Genomic DNA, 25,923 nt, shown 5'->3' on the forward strand with positions numbered 1-25,923 from the left:
CTCTCAGGACCAAACTGGTTGGAGTTTAAGACAAATGAAAAGGGTAAACAGGGAACTTGGGGATGCCCCACAGCCTGATCACACAGGCCTTTCAGATTAAGCTGAACCACTGGCTATCAAACTATGGGCTCCCAGAAGTCAGGGTCTGGGTTATTGCCATCCCTATTTTCACAGATGTGGCTTAGAAGAGCCTTTAGCAATTACACGCTGAACAAATGACCTAGATTCTTGGCTTCTCTACCTCTCCATGACTGGCCCCTGAACTGCAGCTGATCCTGCTGTTCTCCAGGAAGCCATCACAGAGAGCTACGGACAACTGTCTCCATCCCTTCAATCTAGGACACCTGGCACCTACCTCCTTGGTCTGCCATACCCTGACCTTCTGCGAAGGGATAAATCCCGAGATCTTCACAGGGTAGCTAAGCAGATTACACGGGCCAACCTGCTGAATGGCTGCTGGTGGTACTTGAAGTCAGATGAAGACCTCTCTCTCCAAGTGTCACTGCAGTGCCTGGCAGGTGGTGAGCACCTCAGTCCCACCCTAGCCACTCTTAGACCACTGGATTCCTCGTACACGGAGGGGCTCAGACTGACACTCAAGTACTTAGATCCCTGAAGGAGGCGCAGTCTAGGGAGGAGACTGACCTTGGCCACGGCACTTCTGACCTTTACTGTGCCCAGTGGACATGGTGTAACTTACAAAGCAAGTTTACCTTGGGCCTACATGCTAGTCTGCACAAGTTATTTTTAGGCTGTATCTCATTTAATCCTGATAGGAACCTATGATGTGAATATTATTCCCTGTCTAAAGATGTGCAAAATGAATTTCATGGAGGTTAAGCAATTTTTTGAAAGTCACCAGATAGCGACAAATGAAATTCAAGCCCAGACTTGCCTAATTCTAAAATCTTGCTTGCTGAATGTGGCAGTGCATGCCTGTAATCCCAGCACTGGAAGGCCGAGGCAGGAGGACTGCCATGAGTTCAAGGCCATCATGGGTTACATCGTGCGTTCAAGGCCAGCCTAAACTACGCAGTGAGACCGTCTCTAAATAAATCAACCAACCAACCAGTGCCTCATTCACACTACCTCACTGTCTCTAACAATTGATCTGTATTTGCCTATTGGCAGTTAAATTTAGGGGAGGGGAGGAGTCTGTATTTGGTTTTTCCTCCATCTCTAGGAATAAGTTCTGTATGTATGTGTCTCTGCATGTGGGTTTGTATGTATGTATAAGTTTTTGGCCATACCATTAGAGAGTAAGTTTCCGGCATCATACTATCTCACTGATAAATACTTCAGCATGTATCTCTTAGGAATAAAGACAAGGAATACATACAAAAATCATGATATTAACAAAGTCATCTAATGTCCCAGTCCATCTTCACATTTTCAAACTTTCCCAAGAAAAACATCTTTAAAGTAAAAAACAAAAACAAAAAAACTCAACAACATATAATAGAAGTCATCTTCACATTTTGCACTTGGATTGTATCATTAGTCTTTTTTACAGATGAATCATTATGTCTCATTTATGCAGCTGCTTTATTCCACAGGATTCAATGGATGATGCTCTCTCCTCTCTGGCTCCTCTCTTCTCCCTCTCCCTCTCCTGCACAGGTATGCTAGCCCTCAGGGTGGAGGAGAGGAAGACCTAGTCCCCTGCCTTATTCCTCTCCTTTCCCTTAGGATCTCATAAAAACACACAAACTGAGACTGGATATAAACTCCTATAACACAAATCTCTTTCTTCTTGGAAACTAATCCTTAAATGCAAAGAGAATTTGGAAACATTTTTTTTTTTTTTTTGGTACTGTGGATCAAACTCAGACCCTTGCACTTGCGAGGCAGGTGGCAGAACCACTGAGTCAAATCCCCAGTCCCGGAAACAGTTTTTTACCACTAATTGAATATTCATTTTTCTTGTTCAATTTAACAGAATTATAAGCACAGCAACTGAAATGAAACCAAATAACTTGCTGGACACACAATGAGTACTTAAACAACAATCAATTAATGATGACCAATTATGACTATAGCAATAACAAAACCCTGGGATTTTTACAAGATAGCTCTGTGCCAGGCTCTGCAGAAGACAGACTCTGAAAGACTCAGGTTTTCATGGAAGAGGAAAGCATTAAAGACACGATCACAAGGTTGTGTGAAAAGCACAGCATGTGTGAAGTCCAGGGTGGCACAAACACAAGTACAACCAACTCTTCCTAGGACAGGATTTATCAAAGGGATCTGCTGTTGGACTGGACAGGCAAGGTGGTAAAGATCCTCATGGGCCATGCCAAGACAGAAGATGGAATTTTTTGGGGAGGCTAGGAGAGGGGTGACACAGTTTCTATGCATACTTCAGGCAGTGCCTTCAAGGCCATGTGAGGACTGCAGCAGGGGTGCAGCTTAGGAGGCTGAGGCACAGTGCAGTTTTGCAGCTGGCACCAAGGCTGAAGCAGAGCTGATGGAAAGGAGGGACTCAGCAGTGTTGGGAGGTGGAAGGAAGAGGCTCTGGGATGGCACGTGGAGCCAGGTTCTGGATGGACAGCAGCACTGCTTGCTGAGATGGGGGGTGGAGGTGTACGGTTTGGTGGGGAGTGTATGTTCTCTCTGCAGGCCAGCACTTGAGGTACCTGGGAAACACAGAACACCTGCTGGAGGTGGTTGGGGGCAATGGGTGAATTGAAGGGTGCATCACTTTCAACCTAAATGGAACAAAAAGGGTTTATAAGGGCACTCAGAGCCAAGGGTGCTGAGAAGGTATGTGCTGGCTAAGTGCCTTCTCCTGTGCAGCGTGCGATGGGTACTAAATGACCAGCTCATGCCTGAAAAGTGAGAACTCTCCAGGTAAGTAGCGGTCACATTCTAAGGGCTGGTCCTACAGTGGTATCTGAAGCTCTCTGGACAGTCCTCTGAAAGCCACAGTGGTGCTTGGGACTCTGGTTTAACTGGCTTTTTAAACTTCACGTTATACGATGTCAAAGGTCTTTGCTCAAATGAGAGAAGAATAGAGGCACCTCTCAATACATAATTTTTTAGAGTTTGATAGACTGGAAAGCAGATAAGAAAGCACTTAGTGGCTTGGCCATCTGATTAAACGCAGGGAGCAGAGCAGTTTCTGTGGGGGCGCTACCTCTGCAGACTTCCCAAGAGGAGGGGCTCACGGCAAGTTGTTCTGGCTGGGGGAGTGGCCAGGCCGTGCTGGGGAGGACTGCTTTCTGATCTCATCTGTAGCCATTCCCCATCCCAGGAGAGAAAAGCAGGGGGAACCTCGAAGGGGTCTACCTGTCTTCTCATCCCTGCCCTGGGGGAAGCTGGGGCCTCTCCTGGGGTGTGGAAAGGAAGTAGGGTCTGGCAGGAAGCTTCTCCACCCTTGCAGCTCCCCACTAGGCCCAAAGCTCCTCCTTGCTGGGCCTATAGGCTGTATCGTCACAGTACACTCATCCTGTATGAAGTAATGAGGTAACTCAGTCTTTTAAATTCTGAGGCAATGTTTTAGCAACCATTTGGTCTCAGGTCTAACGCAATATTCTTCTTTTAGTCTTAATTTAAAAGGCTGGCTTTTTAATCTCATCTGACGGTCTCTTGGACCTTATTGCTCAATTGATTCTAAACACGAGAAGGGGAAAATAATTACTTAAATCCTCTTTAAACATTTTCCAAGGTAGAAATAGGCATTCTCAAGCTATCTGACAGCCGTGAACTCTTCAAAGAAATTATAAATGATAAAGATGCAGAGGCCAACTAAGAATCCACTTTGCTCCTCTCAAGCCAAGTGGTGTAACTTATGTTTGCTTTAGCAAACAAATGACCTGCTAGTAAGTTCTGTTGGTTGACAAAGTAACTTTTAATATATGTAGAGTGGTCCTGGGAGTGAAGCAGTTGCCTCTTTGGGGCCCTCAGTGTGCTGGCCTCACCTCTCTCCTCACCCTTCATACTCTGGGTTGGGACTACTGATGTGATGGTTTGTCTCCACCATTTACACCCTACCATGTGGAGACTGAAGACTTATGTATCTTACACATGGTATGCGGATGATTAGATACCTAACTGAATGGAGGGACTGTCTTGTCTTCAAAGGAGAAACTCCAGTGAGGTCCTGAGGCAGAGGACAAGAGAGTGCCTTCTCTCCTGTCAGGGGCCACTCTGACACAAGCCCCCTTCCTGTCACCCAATGGGATGTCACCATGGAGCTGCCCTGGCTAGCTGCATGGGCACCATCTTTGTAAGGTAGAGATTAATACAACCATCTCAATAGTGAGCATCCCCAGTGGGGTTCTTAATGAAACCCATAGAAATGCAAATCCATAGTAAAGATTTTTCTGACGTTAGTGCGTAGGATCTGATAGGTGAATTATTTTGCTGGGACACATCACCTTCAACAGACATACTGCACAGCTGAAGTCCCTTTTGGTATAGGAGCTGGTGTGGGCTCGAGTCAGACAGTCTGCTGTCTATGCTGGTGACACAATCTTGGGCAGCTCTTTTTAGTTCCCTGAGCTCCAGCTCTGAGTCCATAAAATGGGGCTAATGATCCTTTCTTCATAGGGCTATGGCTGAGAAGACACAAGATATTAGGGGATCCATTTGTTTTTTTCTAAAAAGATAATGTATACCACCGGGGCTACATGATTGGTTTCAGTTATCTATGGATGAGCACAACATTTTCTTACATGTTTAGAAAAAATGTGAACTAATACATTAAACTTATGATATACCTAATCACTTAAGATGAGGCTAAAGTAGGTATGGGAGTCAGATTTGAGTCTGTTTAAAGGCAAATATCAAATAACAAAAAACAGTACAGATGGCAGGAGAGTGTGGCAAAAATGTCTGAACTGGAACCCAAAGGCCTGTCCTTTCGGTAGAATATCAGAGTCCCTAAAACCCTCGACTGCCAGTAGCTCTGCATGCTGTGGTCAATGGACCATCAAACCAGGCTCTGGGGAAACACTGAAGGATAGCCGACCACCAGGGAAAGCTGGAAAGAGTTAAAAGAAAGGGGTCTGTGGTTTCCTGGCCCATCCCCCAGCAGCTAATCTGTCACCTAATGAAGAAGGGGCCGGGACAAGTGAGCTAGCTGGCAGTTCACTTACAGCAAACTGATTAAGAGTGTTCAACCAACAGCAGACTGTAGACCTTTCCAGAGAAAATAAATAGAGTGTAGACTGTATGCAAATGTGTTTGTCACTTTGACAGCATGTCTCAATTAAGGCATCTAGTGGCTGTGGGTAGGCTCTGCGGCTGCAGCTGGAAGGGAGAGAGCCCGCTGCATGGCTGATACTAGGGGCTTGACCTTAATCCACATGCATGCATTAAAAAAAATCCTGCCTTCCTGTATGTACACTTGCATAATGCTGGCAGCCACGTGAGGGAAGTGACAAACGGGGGAAAAAAAGCCACTTTCATCCTCTCCAGTTTGCAGACCTGTGAAGGCACAGACAGCTCTTATTTCAACAGAGTTTGGGGTGGCTTTTTAATTGTTTATCCCCCACCCGTGTTCATGCACACACTCTTATTCTGCATTTAGCTGGGAATGACATTAAAGCACCTCTACTTCTTGCTGAAATGGAAAAGAAAGTCTTTCTCCATTTCAAATAGGGCCTCCTTTTTTTGTGCTTCGAAAATGGAATGTTTAACACCATGAAATCCCTCTCCCCCCGCCCCCTCTTTCTCTGTAATGGGCTCCAAACTCCAGCGAGGGGCTCCTTTCATGGCAGGTTAGTGTGTGCAGGAATGAGGACAAAGGAAAGCAGGAAGCTGACTCTGGAATGCCATGATGGTGACAACCAGGGGCTGCGCTTTCAGAAAACACAGCCGGGAAACTAGGGTGCAGAATTTTCCAACAGGGCCTAGCTGGGAGCAGGCAGCTCTTCAGGGGGGACCAACACAACTGCAATTTGAAGATAATCATTAACCGAATGAACACTTCTTTTGCTCTTACTACGTTTCAATTTTTATAAAATCCTTTAGGGCACAGAAGCAGAAAAGGGGGTAGGTAAATTACCCTAAGTTAAAAGAGGTAGGGATGTATTATTCAAAAAGATTGATTAGAGAAAAATGATTATGTTTCAACCAATTCATATCTTAAAGTAATAACCATAGCAATAATTTCATTAGTTCCCTTCACTGCCAAATCACTCAATGTCTGATGCATAGTATGCACTTGATAAACATCTGTCGAAAACAGGGATGTTTTAAATGTACAATTTTAGGTCATTTGCGTGGTAAAATTAACAATCACATTTAAGGTAAAAATCATACAAAGACTAGTTTAATCATGCCACAGCTAATAAACGTCTAATGAATCAAGTGATTTAAAAATAAATAACCTTGCAGATTCTATTTACAGCCATATTTTGCTAACAGAGCCATTTCTCAAAAAAATAAAAATGACTTTTGCTTACCAAAGGAGTCAATTCAAGAGATGTAGGGAAAGGTAATAATATTTTTCAACCAAAAATGTAACTATGGATAGGAAATGGATAAAAAATTTTTTATTTCTATATGGAGTACTAAGATAAATTGTCAAATGTTCGTTCAGGTTATTGAAAATAGCTGGGTAAAGAACTGGATCTCCAGAATTGTAGCGAGGGTGTTTACTCTGAGAAGCATGACTCCCAATATTGATTTTCAGGAAGTACATTAATAAAGAACTCCTAATTGATTTTTTAAGGCTTTGCTTGTTGCCTTTTATTTGACGGTGCAAAGAAGGGCCTGGGATGCTAAAGCGTTCTAATGAGATGCTTAGCTAACAGGAACCTTAAACACAGTGCTTGGGAGTAGGGGAGGCAGCAGCTGCATTTAATGATTTTATTCAGTCTCGGAGCTAGTTGATGACCAGAGCCATGCTGTCTCCCCTAAATTTTTGAATATTCACCTTCAAAACATGTCTGTACCACATAAACATTTCAAGTGAAAAACTCTGCAGAACTGTTTTGCCAAGGAGAGCTGAAATGAGAAACTGTCTGTGGCATGTGCTACAAACCAAACCAAAAAATGAAACAGACTCATAAAAGGGTCAGGGTTCATACCTGCCCAAAGTGGACGGTGATTGGCCTCCGGTCCTCTCGGAGCTTGGGGTCCTTGGCCTCCACCAGTGGTGATGGTGCAGTCTTTGGCAGTGGCTCTTCTGCAGTGGGGACACAGCCGTTTTCTGCAAAGTCCTGCAAGGAGGAATATGGTCTGGGGTTGGTGTTTGGGCCCTGCACCTATGCTCCCTCACATCCTACAGCTAAACCTACTGAGAAACTCCCTGGGGTTGGGGGTGGGGTCCTCAGCCTAGCCTCCTGGAGAGAGGGAGGAAATGGAAAGCTAACTTGACGCTTTGACTTTTAAGGACTAGAGTAACCAAAATCACCTACATTAAATTATAAAGATAATATAATTCACAGTAGTGAAAAATTCATGTTTTATCCTATCTTACACATCTATTTTCATTTTTACATATTCACTTTATTTACATGCAGACATTTAAAAATTACTTGCAATCACAGCTCATTCTTAATTTTGTGTCCTATTTTCCCTATTACATTACAAGTATCACCACGGTGCTACATAGCCATTATAATAATTTTAATGAATACATATTTCATTGAGCAGATATACAATAATTTAATAAGCCATTATTTGTTCCTAATTTTTTAAAAATTTTCTACCAGTGATAAATATCACAGTTTTCCTTTTGTATTATTTCTTCTATGGGAAGACCCAGGAATGAAATTATTAGGTCAAAAAATACAAACATTTTAAAGACTTTTTATTCATTCTACCAAATTGCTTTCCAATTTACACCAACTACCAACAATGGATGCATTATCAGCTTCACAGTACTTGTTAGCCTTATCATTTTAAAAATGTATTGCTAATTTAATAGGTGAAAAATTGGACCTCATTGTTGTTTTAATTTGCATCACTTTGATTATCTGTGAATGTGGAAGTTGATTTACTTATGATGTTATGGTTTGTGAATGATGTTACTGTTTGTGAATGTGATGTGTCCCTGTTCCTCTTTTCTATCCTCAGTCTTTCAGGAAGAGAATAAAGAGACTGAATTCTGTTAGGACCCCTTTTAGGGGACATTTAGGGAAGCAAAGAAATATTTTTAAATCTAGAAATTTACATTCCATTTGTACTTTTAATGAATGAAGTCAAAGTCTCAGGAAAAGAATAACTGCAGTGTGCAAAAGGCAGGCAACGGGTCCTCTGGCAAACACTGGCGTAACAAACATGGGCTAAGTGGATCACAGATGTGGCCCACTTGGGTAACAGGCATTACATGTTTCACTCAGGTCAAGAAAGTTGCTTAAAAGTTCACAGTAAGGCAGAGAATAAGTGTACAAAGAAATCACATTTAAATACTTTATTTTACCAAGTAAAAACAACTCATAGCCTGAATTAAATAGTAAAGATATTTTCCAATTCTTCTCATTGAAAAAACAAACACACACACTTTGATAAACAGAACATACTCCCTTAATACTCATTAAACTCTGCACATCAGAGACTTTTGATAATTGGTTGCTCTTAACTTCTTGGCTGAATAACCTGAATGGTAGGCCATGGGGAAAAGCAATTGGTCATGCAATAATTGTGTATTAAGGAGGAAACATATATAATGTTTTTGAGCCTCAGTTACTTCATTTGTAAAATGGGATTTGGTAGCTACTCAAGAAACTATAGCAATTGTACATTATCCACCCCCACTGCCCGGTATACATTTACTTGATCTCATACATCCCACTGCCTATTTCCTGGGTTCCATTTTTAAGGAAGAGGCTGCTTGTAGAGGCCAGCTCTGAGGCACCTCTGTTGCTTAGTAAAGAGCACAGGGAGCTGGTGATCTCTTGGCTTTACAGGGAGGGCTTAGATGAAGTGGACTACAAAGGACTGGCAGTCTCAGCCAGGCTAAGGTCTGTGATAAAGAGGCAGCTGACAGCCAATTAAAAATGTCTCATTTGGAAAAGGCCTGCCCTAAGGTGCTCAGGTCAAGTGCAAAAAAGTGTGTGTGTATGTGTGTGTGCCAGAAAGCAACAAAGGGCAAAGAAGGAATTTTGGATCCAGGTAGGGGTACTTAGAGGATGAACACAGAGGCTGAACAAGGTCAAATAGTAACAAATTCCTGACTGGTCCAGGATATGCTTCCAATTTGGTTTCGATCTGAATCATGGAAAGAATGAAGTTCGTGAACTAAGGCACAACTGTATTGTGCTTCCATGTATATGTGTATGGCTGAAAAAATGGATCTGCAAAGTAATATGGTACAAGAAGATGCAAACGGAAAAATTCTAATATGATAGTTATTAAAAAAATGCATGTGGGAAAGTGTTATAGTTTAAACTTATAAATAAAAAATGTCTTCTAGTTTTGTTTTTACCATTAACTAGCTGTCTGATCTTTCAGATTTATTCAATCTCTCTGCAACTCTTTCTTCATTTTTACAATGGGGACATGATCACCTGATGGGAAAATATCAAAGCTACTGGGAGAATGAGTTAAATGAGATAAGACACGAGGAAGCTTTGAAAAATGCTCCACGACTGTGCAAACTGAATCCAAGATCCTTACCCACTGCAAAGGACAGAGAGCTACCCTGTTTGAGCAGGTCCTTTTGCCTGGTGGGTACTTTTCCAGATCCTTAGTCTTCATTTTCACATAGTTCCCACAATGATCACAAAGTAAGCAGGATTATCTCTTTTATAGGTGAGGAAATAGGGCTCACCAAGGCCATAAAGCCAGAAAGTGGAAAAACCAGAGCCACTACTCCTCAACCCATAAAAAGAGCACAAATGTAGGTATCCTGGACAGAAGAGTGATCAGTGCACAAGCAGAAGTGAACTCTCCTTTTCCGCAACCCTTCTCATCAGACACTGCTATGCCCCGTGCTAGTGATCAGGGTATCCCTGTGGACTGCAAGTCCCATAGGGCCTGGATTCCTTTGAATCTAGCACATGTTCTCCGACAAATCTTTGTAAAATTGAACCGAACATTTGGAAGGTAAATGTGTTCAAAATACAAGTGTCTGATTATCAAAAAGCAGTGCTGTACATTCATTTAGAAGATCTAGAGGCACACAAGCTTCCTTACAAAGTCTTGTGGGTCACCCCACTCACTCTCACGTTTTCATTCTTTTTCCCACCTGGGAAAGGACTATTGCTACCTCCTAGGAAGCCACAGGGAGCAGAGGAGGAGGAGCCCAGCTCAAGAACAAAACAGTCACAATTACATCCCCTATTGTATCTGCTAGCGGAGATCATACACACAGAAGGGAGCCCATGAAGCAGCTTTGGATACCTATGATTACAGAAAATTATGGCTTAGAATTAACAGAGTTGTCAGTGGAGGGGTTGGACAGCAGGTTCTCATACCTTGCTGCTAGGAATGTAAATAGGTAATTTATGTGAAAAACCTAGAAGATGTACATGCCCTTTGGCTCACTATTTCTAGAAACTTATCCTACTGAAAGGGTAAGAGTTGTTGCAAAGTTTTACCTATGAGGATATCTGCCTAGAAAAATTGGAACTTAAGTGTCCAAAATGGGATTCAATAATGTATTTATGCCAAGCAGACACAATTTTATGTAGTCATTTAAAAAATTGACATGGAAGAAACATTTAGTGGCCTGGGATATATTCAGAATATACTAACGGAGAATGCAAGTTATAAGAAATGACTATTTTCCTTTTTGCTTCTCTGACTTGTTGAATTTTTCCCAATAAACAAGTATTTTGTTTGCAAACAAGAGAAAACTGTCCTTCTGAATGTCATTTTTAAAAAGCAAGAACAGGAGGCTGATGGGAAGGGTATTCCATGCTGGAGGGTCACACAGAAGGAAGACACCAGACAGAGCTCAGATCAGAGGCCACTGCGGGGTGGCAGATTTGTTGCAGGAGCCCAAAGGCTCACAGCACTGGGGCTCTACCAGACTCCATCCCTTAGCACAGCAAAGGCAGCAGACAGTAATTCCATTCCTGTCACTTTCCCTGAGCGTTTTCTGGAATCAGAAATCCCGACTGAGCCAACCTCTTACCTCTCTGTGGAGAAGATGGGCATGGCATACTGTATGTCCTTGGACAGGAGACTGAGCCATCAAGGAGGGAGAAACCCAGGGTCTCAGGAGCCAGAGGACAAAGAGGGCTACGAGTGGCCTTGGAGACACTCAGGCAGAGACAAGAGAGGTAGCATCTTGGACCAGAGGAACGACAGGGCCTGCATGAAGGATGAGGGGGCACCCTTCCTGCTGGGTGAGGAGGTGGGAGGTTGGCAATGGTGCAAAGTCTTAGCCACAGTTGGCTTGGTCAGACCTGTGTGCTAGAGAAATTCCTCTGGTGGTCACGTGGTCAACCTAAAGGGAGGTGGCCCATGCCAGCCACTTCTCAGGGGAGGGCAGACAACCTGCTCCAAGTGTGTGATATAAGAAAATGTCCAACTGGGCAGGGTGATGCCTGTAATCCTAGCACTGGGGAGGCTGACAGGAGGGTGCTGAGAGATCAAAGCCAGCCTGGGCTACATAAACATAATGAGTTCAAAGCCAACCTGGACTACGTAGTAAGATTGTCTCAACAAACAAAAACAAATCAAAACAAAACAATAACAACAAAAAAGAAAATGGACAGAATAGAAGCTCTCATTTATGGAGTGGCTACTATGTGCTATTTATACACATCACCTCTTCTAATCCAGTAAAAATCTATTTCCTCTAGCTGGTTTCAGAGAAGTCTAGTAACTCACCCAAGGCCACACAGTAACATCTTACATAACCAGCACGGAACCCAGCTCATCTGCCTCAGAAGCCCAAATCCACAGCTCACACAAGGGAGCCTACAGGCCCTCACAGGTGTGAGGCAGAAGCTGCCCTCTTTCTGATTTAGACTGTTGGTGGAAGAACTATGTTCTCTACTCTGAGATTTAGATTAAAATATGAATATTGATATCAAGCCAGCAGCCTCTATGATTGAGGCAGCCGCTTATTTCAGTGTCTGCAGACAGGGAGCTGACAGTTGTATGATAAGGTGTGAAAATGTCTGTTCTACAAGAGTCTACCTGGCTCTCCCTGCACCTCATGTGCTTGCTCTCTCCCTTCAATGCGCTCGGACGTGTTTGGCCAGAAACTCAAGCCAACTGTGAATTTGCTCCTTTCAATCATGGAGACTCTAAACAAGCTCAATTTGTCTTTTAAAGATCAAAGGTTTAAAAGCTCTACAAAGGGCTGTGAAATGAGCCCATTTAGTTACAACATTTTGGTACTAAAGAAAAAAGATAAAATTTTAGGAGTTCTTCAAGAGGCACAAAATTATATTCTTATATGAGTATCTTAATGTTTCCTGCAGGTGAGGAGCAAGTGCGTGCAGGGCATCCTCATGCTGGCCTGGCACAGAGCAGCAGTGGAATATACTTTGTCAACATTCTTCTGCAAGCCAGCTCCGTCAGGGACATGTTCCAAGAGAGTGCCACATCCTCCCTTCAAAAGCGGAGGCTGGGTAGCATCCTTGCCATTTCTTCTTCTTCCTAATTTTGAACAAGTCAGACTTCAAAGGAGGCCAACCTATAGCAGAACTTGACCACTTCGCTCCATTTACCCAGAGAAATATGTCTCCATCTTTCTTTTTTTGTTGTTGCTGGGCTGAAGCAGAGCAGGTGTGGAATAAAGCCACACTATAAGATCTATGAACAATTATTTGCCAATGGTCACACAGATAGCCTGAAAGCTTCTCTTTCAGAGGCTTTGAAATCTGCAGCACAAATGAACAAGGGACAGAGAAGGGGCCCTGCTCAGTCATATTAGAGATGGACCCGCCACATACCATAATGACCTCTCCACAGGTCGGCCCTACATTTTCTATTTGCAATTCAAACCCAAGGCAAGAGCAGAGAGGGCAAGATTGGGTTCTTGATTATATCTGGGAGGTCACCATTGCTATGCAGAGAAAGAGGAGGCCAGGTGGCAACCCAGTATATTTGAAAATTGGATCTTTGTTGGGAACTGCCTCAATTTCATAGCAAAACCAAAACTTGAGATGTCTGTATCCAACGCATCTAGGGAGCCACATAGATAGGTTCCATGTAAAGGGGAGGGGGCAAAGGGAAAGGGAAGAAAAAAGCCAAGGAAATATTTTCCACTGTAGTGAGAGAGGTCAGGCAAAGCCAAATCCTAAATTAGTTCAAGAAAAGGAACTGGGGAGCGCCGGAGACCCAGGGCCTGCATGTACTGAACAATACTAGAGTTTCAATTACAAAACAGCTCTTCTAAGAACAACTGCAAAATATCAAGTCTGTGGAAATCTGTAAGACCGAAGGGGGGAAAAGTGAAAATTGAAAAGGGTGCACTAATAGATCTGTCAACAGTCCAATGGTGACAAGCCACATTTCTATAAAATGCCTTCACCGTTTGTGTCACCTGAAATGTACTGACACTCTATAGAACATTATCTCCTGAAGCTATTCTTGAAAAGACTGGCAGGGGGAAGAGGAGGGGAGGGAAAAAAATAGGCTTTAGGTACTGTCAAGGAGCGTAAAGGGAGGTGGTGTGGAAGGAACACGATCTAGATTGTTTAAATGAACCTCTGAATGAACACATTTAAAAAGCTGGGCTCCATAGCTGTTGCAGAAGGGATATGTATCATAGGAAGGGGGTTTCCTGAAGGCCAGGCGCCTGGATATATAAGGTGGTGTCTCAGGCTTCATGGTCTGCCGAAAGTAAATGTGACCCATGAAGGCACGTGTGTCCAGTGTCTTCAGGGGGACCCCACCTTTGCTTACTTTAGGTGACATTCTAACCAACCAGAGTCTATTATCTAGCCATAGATGAGGGAAACTCCCCTGCCTGCCACTTTGTATCTGCAATCCAAGTCAGCTCTCTGTGACTGGGATAGGAGATAAAAAAATATATTTAGGGACTCTAATAACATCTAAGAAAAGAACCCCACCTGCCAGCCTCTGGCAGGGTGCAAAGACTACAGTCAAGGGCTACCTGGATTTACATTAGAGGATCTGTATTTCAGGATGTGGATCTCAGCTCTTTTAAGAAGTCACTGTCAGCTGAAACTAAGAATTTAAATGCTTAGTCAGAGCAAATTATTTTCCAATTAAAAGAAAGGAATCAATTCCTTTGACCATTTCAAGTTAATTAGAGGTCCTTTCTGACTTCATAGAATTGAAACTGCTTTCAATTAAAAAAAGAAACAACAAACTGCAGAGCTAGACAAAGGCCCTGATTAGAATGGTACATTTGGGGGCGCGGGGATAAGAAGCAAGTGACACCACACACCTTTTAGAAAACCAAACACTTGTTTTAGGGAGGCAGCACGAAGCACTGCAGTGGTAAGTGCCCAGATGATGGGAGTCATGGGCTTGGAATCTAATCCTGTCTCTGCTGGGCTCACACTCTGTGACCTTGGGCAGGTCATGTTACTTCCAAAACACAGTCTCTTAATTTATGAAATGGGAATAATATTGTACAGAGTTGTTAAGGATTAAATGTTAAAGCTCCTAGCCTGAACCATCCTTAAGAAGTGCTTAGCACAGGATAGTAACAATAATCACCACGATCATGCTGCAATAGTGTCAACATGCCTACTGTGTCACTGTAACCTAATGATACACACCTAGAGATTCAGACTAGGGGACTCTCAGAAAGTGTGTAGCAAGGGTGACTTCACACAGTTTTAGCAACAGTCTATGAAGACACACTGCTCAAACATAAACTGCTGGCCTTCTCTCCTTTAATCCACCATGGTGGGAGAGCCTGCAGCACCCTCCTCCAGCCCACCTGCCGTGCACACTCTATGTGCCTGCTGGAACCAGGGCAACCTTTTCCCTGGGGCTCCTTCTTGCTTTTCCCTGGGACAGAGGGTACCTGGAGGGATGGGGTGCCAACGTGAGGGTGCCACGCCAACTTCTATAGATGCCTTCAAATCCCAGGCCTAGTGGGGTGGGGAGGGTACAGACCAAAAGTGGCGACTCTGAACTTGCCTGCCTTTGTGGGTTTAAGCCAGAGTCTTAATGTTATTTGAAGACAGTTTTTTGTCTGTGAATATTTATAACAGTGTGAAAACTCCCGGACAGCTGGTAATGCATTTTGAAGTGTGCTAACAACACTGTATCAAACAGCCCTCTATTGATCACATCCTACTTTTTTGTGGCCACGCATTTCATACACGGTGCTTATACATTTTGAATAAGAACTTCAAGTACCTTTTGCTTCAAGCGGTTTTTCACCTCTTTTATTCCCATTTTTGCATGATCTTTTGCCTGCATGAAAAATTAATTTAAGTTAAGATTCCCTTTCTGTTTCCAGCAGGGACTACGCTTGATTTCAGTCCGTCGTGAATCACCTTCTCTGATTACTAGAGAAAGGAAGGAAAAATGGGATCATCAAGTCGAAAACATAATGGCTATGAAAACAAATACAATGGTAAAAGGTTAAAAAAAAATCCCTTAAAGGGGCTGCAGAGATTTTATTTTCTGCATTTTGATGGCACAGATCCCTCCCCGCCTTCTCAAGCCCTTCTTCTGCTCTGTATAATTATTTATCTCAGCAGCCTGGTGACAGCTGCCAGTAAGAGTATAACAGCAGCTTTACGGGCTGCAAGATTCAGAATACCCATTACATCTCAGCAGGACAGGGACTCAGGACCAGTTTTTTGCTCAGGTTGAATGGCCAAAACAGAAACATTGCTGTATTTCTTTGGTGTCATTTCCTAAATCTCATTTTGGTGGACATGCTGGATTTTATTTTATGTCATTTTTAGACCTGTTTGTCCTGTTGGAAACCACTTACCCTGTTTCAAGAACTATAATTTAGGCCGGGTGTGGTGGTGCACGCCTGTAATCCCAGCACTGGGGAGGCTGAGGCAGGAGTACCGCAAGGAGTTTGAGGCCAGTCAGGGCTACATAGTGAGTTCAGGGCCGGCCTGAACTACAAAGGGAGACCCTGCCTCAAAAAACAACAGACAAATAAAAAAAGCAAGAACTACAATTTAAGTACAGAGAGGACTAATGCAATTAAAAATGAAAACAAAACCATTCTACTTCAGTGGCTCAGGGTCAAATTAGTAAGCAAGAGAAATTACAAGAAAAAATACTTGAGGCTTGTAAAAAGATGGATCACTAGGCACTGACAGGGTCTCCTATTGTCACTCTGCGGTGGGCACAAGTCTCACAAATAACGCATTTGCTACAGGGCAATGAGAGAGATGATGAAGATTTAGGACAGAAATTAGTGGGCATTCCCACCACAGCATTCTTCAGTAGACTGCAAAGGAGCTGCTTTACTTTAACATCATAATGGGGACACACACAAGAATGGTTTGTCAGGTCACATTTAGGCCATGCCTCTGGTCTCCAGAATGCATGGACTAGCCTGATGTTTAGCCGCTCAGTCCACATTTGAAAAACTAAAACAGTGGCCTCCCATTTCTTTACTGCAGTAATTATGAGCAGCAACACCTTAAATTAAAAATGTCACTGACCTGGTCATAAAATATCAATGCCAACTAAGTTGAAACGCTGAGACCATTAGAAAACAGTACAGCAGCCCCTGAGTCACCTATGCAATAGAGGATCAGGTGTATTTAAGACACTGGTTGTGCTGAAGAATCAATCTGTTTGGATCCCGAGACCAAGACCGGTACTTACGAACTTGTAGACAGTCTTCATGGCCGGATTGGCCTTTGTTTTTACAGTATTTAGAATTGCTCCGCTTCCTTTCTATAATTAAAAAATGTCAATCAGCAATATGAGCTGAAGATAGAGAAGGGTAGAAACAACAAAAACCTTTTCACTTTACTCAAGTCAGCAACAGTTGAAGGCTGTGGGGTGGAGCAGAGAAGCAGGCCCAGGTGACTACCAGTGCATGGAGTGGTATCTGGGATCGTGGAAGCATCGCTTGGGGTAGGGGTAGGGGTGTGTGTGGCATATGCAGAGTGGAGATGAGGAGCATGAAAAGAAGCTGAGGGAAGACTCTGGGCTCAGTGCTGTGCACAACACCTGCCCCTGTCCCAGGCTGTCTGAGGTAAGGGTTTTCCCATAGTCACTGGTGGCTTTTCAAGAATTTCTAGTTACCACGGACAATGTTCAGGTTGAGCAGCATAAGCATTGACTGTAGCTGACACCAAGCTGGCCAGAAAATGGTGTTCTGATCAACCAGGACAATCTGGAAACACACTACCCTCACTTGGGCAACTTCCTTTCCCCACCTGGAGGAAAGAGATTTTTTAAAAAATCTCTCTGGTAGGCTGCCTTCTTTAACATCTAAATCTTGAGAATAGGAAAGAATGAGTGGCCGTCAATGCCAATCACAGCTGTAGCAGAAATCCTCCACACCCATGTCTGGCTCGTGTTCTGGAAGTGGGGGAGGGAGGTGCAGAGGGAAGATCTTCCACTACCCAAGAGAGACTGTGAAAGCAGCTGAAGGACACCTTTCCAGAGCTGTCTCCAAGCCTGTTCTTCAGTCTCATCCTCGCAGGTGTGTGGTACGGGCTCATATGTTATGCTCTAAGGCCCAGAGTCAAGGGAGGCCTGATTTCTTCCCTGAAAGACTTCTGGCGTGGGGGCTGGGCTCGCCAGCAAAAATAATGCCAGATCAAGTAGTGTGGCTGGGAACAGGGATCATGGAGTCACAGAAGGTAAAGGAAGATCTAACAGAAAGTGACATTTGACCTGATCAATGAAGGATGAGTAGGACTAGGTGTGGGGGACAGGAGGATAAGATATTCTTGGGAAAGAAATAGCACATTAAAAAAAAAACATGGGAGCTGAAAAGCCATGGTATACTCTGGGAGTACCAAGTGGTTATTGTACAGTGCACAGTGTATCATGGGAAAAACAGAAGTGAGGCTGGCAGGTCAGATGGGGACAGATCATGAAGTGCCCAGCATGCCCAGCTAACAGGTCTAAACTCTGGAGGGTTTTGATCAAATGCATTACATAATCAGATTTGTGGTGGTTTGGAAAGTCAATCCTACCGATTCAAGTGGAGAGAGACTAGCAGCATTGGGTATATAACTGCATAAGTGACAGCAATGTAATTATTGGCTTCAACTTTTAGCATGGTTTTTGGTAACTGTTTGCATTAGAAATCTTGAGCTTTAATTAAAAACATTACAGTTTGACCTAGAAAGCATTCTGTGTTGTAGTACAATAGGAAAATTTCACCCACTCATTTATTCCATACTGCCTTCCAAAATTACTCAGTATCCTAGTTAAATGGTCCTTTGGAGTACTGAAACTCCCTTTATCAATCAATCAACAAGTCCTTATTGCTTGTCTCTGATTTGCCAAGTGCTGTGCTTGGCCATAGGAGAACAAAGGAAGTCTTTCATCAAGGAATTGCTTACTCTCGGCCAAATGCAGCCACTTCCAAGGGACCTGCCTTGGCAGCAGTGCACTTGGCCCTGAAGCAGGCAAGAACACTTATCGTATTATGCTGGAGTTGACTATTTATGTGCCTGCCTCCCCAACAGGATGGGGAGCTACCTCAGGGCAGGGCCCGTGTGCTCCTCTGTGCTGTATCCCAACTACCAAGCTAGCATCCAGCATACAGTAGGCCTTCAGCACATACTCAATTATGAGCTAATAAAAGGTAAGCAAGACTTTGAGTTCTTTAAAGTCTTTGGAAGCCTAAGCAACTGGCTCCTGACACAAGAAATTGTTCACACCAACTGCGAGATGAAAAAATTTCTCAGGGATGAGTTCCCCACGTTCCCAGGAACCTTCGCTGTGAAAGATACTATAGAGCAGCAAGAGGGACACACTTTTGTCTTCCCCGTGATGACGTCAAGTGCACTAGCCCTAGAAGGAGAATTCCAGAAGTGCTCTTTGTAGGACAACAACACTCTGCTCACTAGCCTTGGCTGGCTTCTCAGAGAGGAGGATGCCTGTCTTGCTTCTTTCCTCCCTATACCTAGACCGGAGGTAGACCATCCCATCCCTCTAGTCTCTGCCTGGGAGAACGGCCTAGGTTTAAGGCAAAACCATCTTCAGCTGAGAGAATGGAGAGCTTGTGGCAAGCCTCAAGGCAGCTATGTAGGTGTTTGGGGAGCAGGGAACAGCCAAGAAGCTGAGGAGGAGGCCAGGCGACTCTGAATGGGGTGCACTTACCCGGACGGTGGAGAGCCACTGATGGTACAGTTTATCACTGCCTGGGGGAAAGAGAAGTCAGAGCAGTGTGGTTTATTTTTATTTATTTTTTCTCATTAAGTTTACTGGTACATTTTAGGTATATAGTACAGTAACATTCATCATTGGGATCTTGTACCTTTACATGACAGGTCTCGGTTCTCATTTTTTCCCCTTGTCCCTGCCCTCCCTTCACCCACTCCTTCCTTATTTACAAAAACATTATTTCCATTTTTTCATTTTCTCATATTTTTTTCTTTTCCCTTATTTCCTTTCCCCTACCCTTCCCACTTCCCCCACACCTTTAGCCCTTTTCTTCCTATTTCACATTGTCAATTATACATTTGGATCTTATTTACACTTTTAGTTTTTCACACCAGTGAAACTATTCGGTGTTTATACATGCGTGACTTATTTATTTGCCTTAAGAGTATGACCTCAATATGCATCCATTTTCCTACGAATGACTCTAATTTCTCATTCTTATGGCTGAATACTCCTCCATTTTATAGAAAAACCACATCTTATCCAGTCTCCAACTGATGGGCAATCGGGCTGTTTCCAGGTTTTAGCTATTACAAGAGAAGTCAGAGAAGTGCAATTTTAAGAATTCTTTAAATTGCTTTCAGCATCCAGGACTGGGAAAGTTCAGTCAGGAGAATGGCCTGAAGGCTCCCATGGCCACTTCCTGAAGGAGGGAGAAGTGAGTCACAGCCACAGTTTTCTTTCCAGGTTGTTTGTATCAGTGCACTGACAACAAACCCTCCAACTCTCCAAGCTGCCAACTGGAGAGAAGGGAGACTCCTCAGCGGCCCCACCTCATCTCTGCTGCTCAACCATCCACCTCTCTGTCCCGGGCTTCCATTCTACATGGGGTTCTGTTCTGGCTATGAGGTACTATCTGCAGTTCTCAAACCAGTATTCTCTTAGCCCCAGGCTTTTGCAAGTTGGTTCCCTTGCCTGACCGCCATCCCTTACTCTCTCTGCCTAGGAAACTCAATAGACAGCTGAAATGTCATTTCCTCTGGAAGCTTCTTCTCTCCTCTGAAAATCCCTGAGCACAGGCGACACTCACTTAGAAGCTCAGGTTCTGACATACTGTCAGTCATGCTAGGGCGGGAACCACTGGGACTGGGCAACCCAGTGTACATACCCTACTGTACGTACACTCACCCTCCAGGGCACCCAGCCAGTGACAGGGAACAAGAAGGAGGTGCTGTTGTTCATTTCACCTGATACAGGTTAAAGGGTCTTATCACCAGAAAGCTTTTTAAGAAGCCCCAAACTTGGGTTAATAAAGCCTATCTTCTGCTCAGAACTCACACTCTATGGTTGGAATGTGACTCAAGCTCTGCTCCTTTGGAAATTTCTCATAGCATGCAGGAAACATCATGAAAGCCTGATTCCAATGCATAAAAACCTACTCTTTTTCCTATACTATTTTAACCCTTATATCTTTAATTACACATCTTGTAAGGGCTTGTAATATCTAAGTGGAGATTGCGCCTGCTGGTCAGATTACCATATTGGTCCAGCTTGGACATGTGCAGCTATAAGAGGGACTAGCAACATGAGTGTTACCATTTTGCATCCAAAGTCTGGACCTATGAGCATCAGCACTGGTGTCAAAGACTGAACCTATAAGAATCATTACCTTCTCTGTCAAAGATGGAGCTATGGGACCTGGGACTCAGGAGGTGCAACAGATAAGTGACACCTTCTCTGGGCCTCAAATGCTGCCTGATAAACCCCTCCTGTTCCAGAGTCTGGGTGGTCAGTAATGATGTCCACAGTCTAAAGAAACATTTTCTGTGCCAGAAAGTGTACTGAGTGAGTGCACAAAACTTCCCTCCCCACTTTGATTTCATCTTAGCAGGGGTCCTGTGAGGCAGTCATGCCCTCTTAGGGCATAAACAGGAGAACTTCAGCTAAAAGAGAATTAGTGACCTGACCCAGGTCTCACAGCTGGCAAAGAGGAAGGGTCTTGATTTGAATCCAGATCCCCAATGCAGTATCTTGTGTGACTCCGTCTATGCAGAAAAAGCAGCCAGCCCCAAGACAGGGGGTATCACAGAGGCCAATGTGAATCTCATCAAAAATGGAGAGGAATTCCCCAACCATTTCAGGCTAAGTTTGAAATCAGAATCTTCCCAACCCCTGATGAAGGAGGCCACTCCATGTCAGCCATGCCCTAGTCTATAGCAGCCCATAGCCCAAGAGGGAAAAGAGGGGCTTCTCACCAGCATATTCGCCCATGTTGATCTCCTCTTCAAAAACATCGCTGAAACCTTCACCAGAATTGAGAAGGTCTAGTCGCCCATCAATAAACTAGAGAGAGCAAAAGTACATCTTGTCCACACAACAGGGAAAACCATCCAGTTCGGCATCTTGGTGTATGCCCAAGAATAGCCATACTTTCCAAGACAGGAAAGCACCCCTGAAACTCAGTTTTCTAAAAACAAAAAACAAACAAAAAAACACCCACCGATCCATAGCACATTTGCAATGGGCCTATCTGGTGGCTGACCACCCTCCCTGAGCTCTCTAGCTTGGGTTCCCTCCTTGCCAGTAGCCTCAGGCCCTAGGGTGGATACAGCTGCAGAAATCCCGGCAGGGGGCTCCACAGGGAACAGTGAGGGAGGCTTGAGCACCTGCTTGAAAAGCTGTAGCTGTGTGGCATTTTGCAGGAACTGTCTCATGGCTCCAGAGCGATAGTGGGACACGAAGGCTTCCTCGCAGAAGGTGATGGGTTCCTCCTGGGAAATGGAGAAGAGACAGCAGGGTCAGAGGAGTGGAGGGAGAGCCTGGTACTTAACTTCCTTTCAGCAGAGCTTCCACATCTGCTAAATTACTAATTCTAATAATGAGGCCACTGGCATCATCAGAATCATTCTAATCTACAACTGAAGAAGCCATTTCAAGGAGAAAGAGTCAAACCCCAAAGTCACAGAGTGTAAGGAGGCAGAGCAGGCATCCAAGTCAGAGTCCCGAGTCCTCACTCTTCCCCTTCTGTATCAGTGACGGCCACGCCCTGACAGTAAGGCAGTGGTGTGCCTTCTGGTGTGACGATTTCCAAACTTTTCTTTTTTACTTTTAGGAACAGAGCCCTGGGTTCACACAGAACTTCATGCAGAAGGAGCTCTGCTACGCAGGCAGAACTGAGCTCCTCTGCTTGAGCTGAGGGTAGGGAGTGGCAGGCTGGGCTCTCCTTGCTTAGTGGCCCTCTCCTCCCCCGCATCCCCAGGCACCTCTGACCTTCCATGGAACACAGTTTGAAACCCATTTACCCAGTGATCTTAACCTCTACCAAATTATAATATAAAAACAATTATAGGATGATCAAAAATAAAATTTTCCATCTAGTGAATTTTGTGTGTAAGCTATCTGATAAGGAAGTTTGCTTTCACCAACTACATTTTACAAGTCAAGAAGATGATACCCTGTGCTTTAAAAATCCCAGCCTTGTATAGTCAACACCTCAATCTTTCTTTGAACACATTTGGAGTGCTTATCTACGCAGACAAGTCTTTAATTTCAGTGGTGTATTCTCAACTCTGAAAGATCAGACTTTTCTATCTTGAGCTGAATTAAGGGTGCCTCCACCCCCTTCACAGACTTGGTGGCAAACACAGAGATGTTTGAAGTTCCACTTTTATCCTGTTTTAATGAGTTACGTGAGTGTTAAATTTACTGTCTAGCTTCTCCAAGTTCCAACAGTTCCTCCTGTTTCAATCTAGCCAATATTAGCTTGCAACTGGGAAGACTTATTGCACAGGCTGCAAGAATGACCCAAGAATATGTGGGTGGGGAAAAATTTAGTTTCATACAGTTCTGCCCTATCTAATTTTACAAAGCATCTGAGACAACAAAGAAAAATTCAGGCCTGAGAAATACAGAAATATAGAAAACATATTTATCTGGGAATCTAGATATATTGATCCTGCATAGTTTTTAAAATGTAGTTATACATTAGCTATGAGCTTCCAGGTTGCAAAAGCAAGAAGGAAAACAAAAACTTTGTATTGTGTAGGAGAGGAAAAAAAAAAAAAATCCTACTTCCCAGGGAAGAAGGTCTGTTCACGACATTTAGTACAATGGCATGGGTAGCTATCTTGTCACTGAACAGCTGAGCGACCAGATACTGATAACCAACAGGAGTGTAGCTAGAACTCCATTCTTTTTTTTTTTCTTCAGCTTTAATTGAGTTTATTGGTACATTTTAGGGATACAGTACAGTTACATTCATTGTTGGGATCTTGCACCTCTACATGACAAGTCTTGATTCTCATTTTTTCCCCTTACCTCTGCCCTCCCTTCTCCCCCTCCTCCCCTCCCCATCTACAAACACTTTATTTTCATCTTTTCATTCTCTCACATTTTTTTCTTTTCCCTTTTTACTCTTCCCCTACCCATCCCACCTTTCCTACACCTTTAGCTCCTTTCTTCCCATTTCTAAATGTCAGTAATCTTATTAGAATCTTATGCATTGTTGCAGATTATTTACACCAGGGAAACTATTCGGTATTTACACATGTGTGACTTATTTATTTCACTTAGGAGTATATCTTCACTATGTATCCATTTTCCTATGAATGAATCTATTTTCTCGTTCTTTATGGCTGAGTAATATTCCATTTTATAGAAAAACCACAACTTCTATATCCAGTTTCCAACGGATGGGCAAATAGGCTGTTTCCAAGATTTAGCTATTACAAACTGTGCCTCTATAAACATGGGTGCACATACTTCTCTGTGATATGATTCTTTTAGTTCTCTTGGAAAGATACCCAGCAGAGGGATGGCTGGGTCAAATGGAACCTCCAGTCCAAGCTCTTTGAGGTATCTCCATATTGATTTCCATAGTGGTTGCACTAGTCTGCACTCCCACCAACAATGGAGAAGGGTTCCTTTCTCCCCACAACCCCGCCAACATTTGTTATTGTGTGATTTCTTGATAGCAGCCATTCTTGTGGGGTGAGGTGGAATCTCAGTGTTGTTTTCATCTGCATCTCTCGAATGACCAGTGATGTGGAACATTTTTCAAATATTTTCTTGCTGCTTTTACTTCTTTGTCTGAGAAATGTCTGTTCATTTCGGATGCCCATTTTTGAATAGGGTCTTTATATTTGGGGGGACTGATTATTTTGAGTTCTTTATATATCCTTGATAATAGTCCTTTGTCTGAGGTACAGCTGGTAAAAATTTTTTCCCACATTGTAGATTGTCTCTTAGTTCTGCTGATGGTTTCTTTTGAAGTACAGAAGCTTTTTAGTAAGATGAGATCCCAGTTGTTGATTCTATCTGATAGTTCCCGTGCTACTGAGGATATGTTCATAAAGTCTTTTCCTATACCAAAGTCTTCCAGAGTAGAACTCCATTCTTGAGGCCTGGAAGTTCTGCTTCTCACCTTTGGGACCATGGTAGGGCAAGTAATTCTCTCTGTGGGTGATCTCATCCATGCTACAGCATCAATCTTGTACTGGCAACTTCTGATACATACTGTCAGCTCAGATACCTTTCCTTATCTCCAAGCACACAAGTCTCTAGCCCACACCCAAATGGCTCACTGCTACCTCAAACTCAGTTATCTGTGCTTCCAACTATTCTCCATCAGGACTATACCTCAAATCTGCTAGTTGTGCATCCCAGACCTACCAGACTTCCCAAGTCCTTTTCCATTCTGCCTGTGCAGTGTCTCACACATTCATTGTCTGTCCACAACTCATGACCCCAGTGCAAGCCCAGACTCCCACTTCTCCTCTGCATCCTCGCCCTGTCTCATTTTCCCCAGTCTATACCAATTCCTCTGGCCAGAATGAGTGAGTTCTAAGATGCAAACTGGATCCTGTCACCAATCCTACTCAAGAATTCTGATTGCAAAGATTTCATCTTTGTGGTACTTGCATGTCTGTTGTTTCCACTAGGCCAGATGCTCCATGTGGGCAGGAATGGTACCCATTTTGCTCAACAATGCACATCTTACAATGTGTGTGCCGTGCACAAGGTGACCTTTGTGGAACGGGAAAGGACAAGCTCCCTAGCTGGTCAAACCCTTTCCAAGATGACTTTAGTTTTCCTTCCCAAAGTATTTCTGTGTCCCTTTGTCTCTGCTCCTTACACACCATGTTCATTCCTACTTTCGTCCTTCGCCTTCTATTCCTTCTGCCTGGATTGTCCTCCCACTAATCAGGCCTGGGTGTGGCAGTCACTTATCCCTGCTCAGACAGTCTTCCTCAGTGTCCCCTTTGAAGAAGAACTTGGGAGGGCAGGGCCCTGCTGAACTCATCCCTATGCTCCCCAGGGACAGTGTAGAACTCGGCCGACAGTTAGAAACTCAGGGAAGTTAGTTAAGAAATATAGAACGAGCTTGACCCTGGTTCCTGCTGCATGAGCCCTGTGGTCCTGGTGTGGTGGAGACATGCTTGGCCTGACAGTAAAAAGGTTTTGGAAGGTGATACCAGGTGAGTGACAGTTGTGTCCGGAGGGTTTAGGGCTGCTCAAAGGAAGTACTCATTGGAGTTGTTAGCATTCACCCCGGAGCTTTGGCACAGCATTGCAAGGAAGATGTCTGTGGAGAGATGAGTAAATTCAAGAGTCTACAGCCAGATGTGTAGGTAAGGATAGCTTAAGGCAGGACTCAGCCATAGGAGAACAAGAAGAATCTCATCTTTGGTGAGACAGGAAGTTTGGACCTGCATACTTACTGCAGGTGACATCCCCCTGGACCAGGTGTCTATGCCATAAACCTTCAGGAGAATGTGACAAAAGGGGAGTTTTTCTGAAAAAAGCTTAAGCAATAACACC

General features: G+C 43.7%; 1 protein-coding gene across 8 annotated transcripts in view; it reads right to left on the reverse strand.

The window, feature by feature from the left end:
* Dennd1a (DENN domain containing 1A) overlaps positions 1-25,923 on the reverse strand; it is a 348,973-nt gene that overhangs the window by 41,057 nt on the left and 281,993 nt on the right. For all 8 annotated transcript variants that reach the window (XM_019205953.2, XM_019205954.2, XM_019205955.2 and 5 more), the window contains 6 exons: positions 21,771-21,875; positions 21,360-21,447; positions 19,102-19,142; positions 16,639-16,710; positions 15,196-15,252; positions 7,038-7,169 (listed from right to left, as the gene is read on the reverse strand). In XM_019205953.2, the coding sequence (XP_019061498.1) occupies positions 7,038-7,169; positions 15,196-15,252; positions 16,639-16,710; positions 19,102-19,142; positions 21,360-21,447; positions 21,771-21,875 (495 nt within the window). The remainder of the gene's footprint in view (positions 1-7,037; positions 7,170-15,195; positions 15,253-16,638; positions 16,711-19,101; positions 19,143-21,359; positions 21,448-21,770; positions 21,876-25,923) is intronic.

This window comes from Fukomys damarensis, unplaced genomic scaffold (genome assembly GCF_012274545.1).
Source record: "Fukomys damarensis isolate Sample0158 unplaced genomic scaffold, DMR_v1.0_HiC HiC_scaffold_36, whole genome shotgun sequence".
Classification (NCBI taxonomy): domain Eukaryota; kingdom Metazoa; phylum Chordata; class Mammalia; order Rodentia; family Bathyergidae; genus Fukomys; species Fukomys damarensis.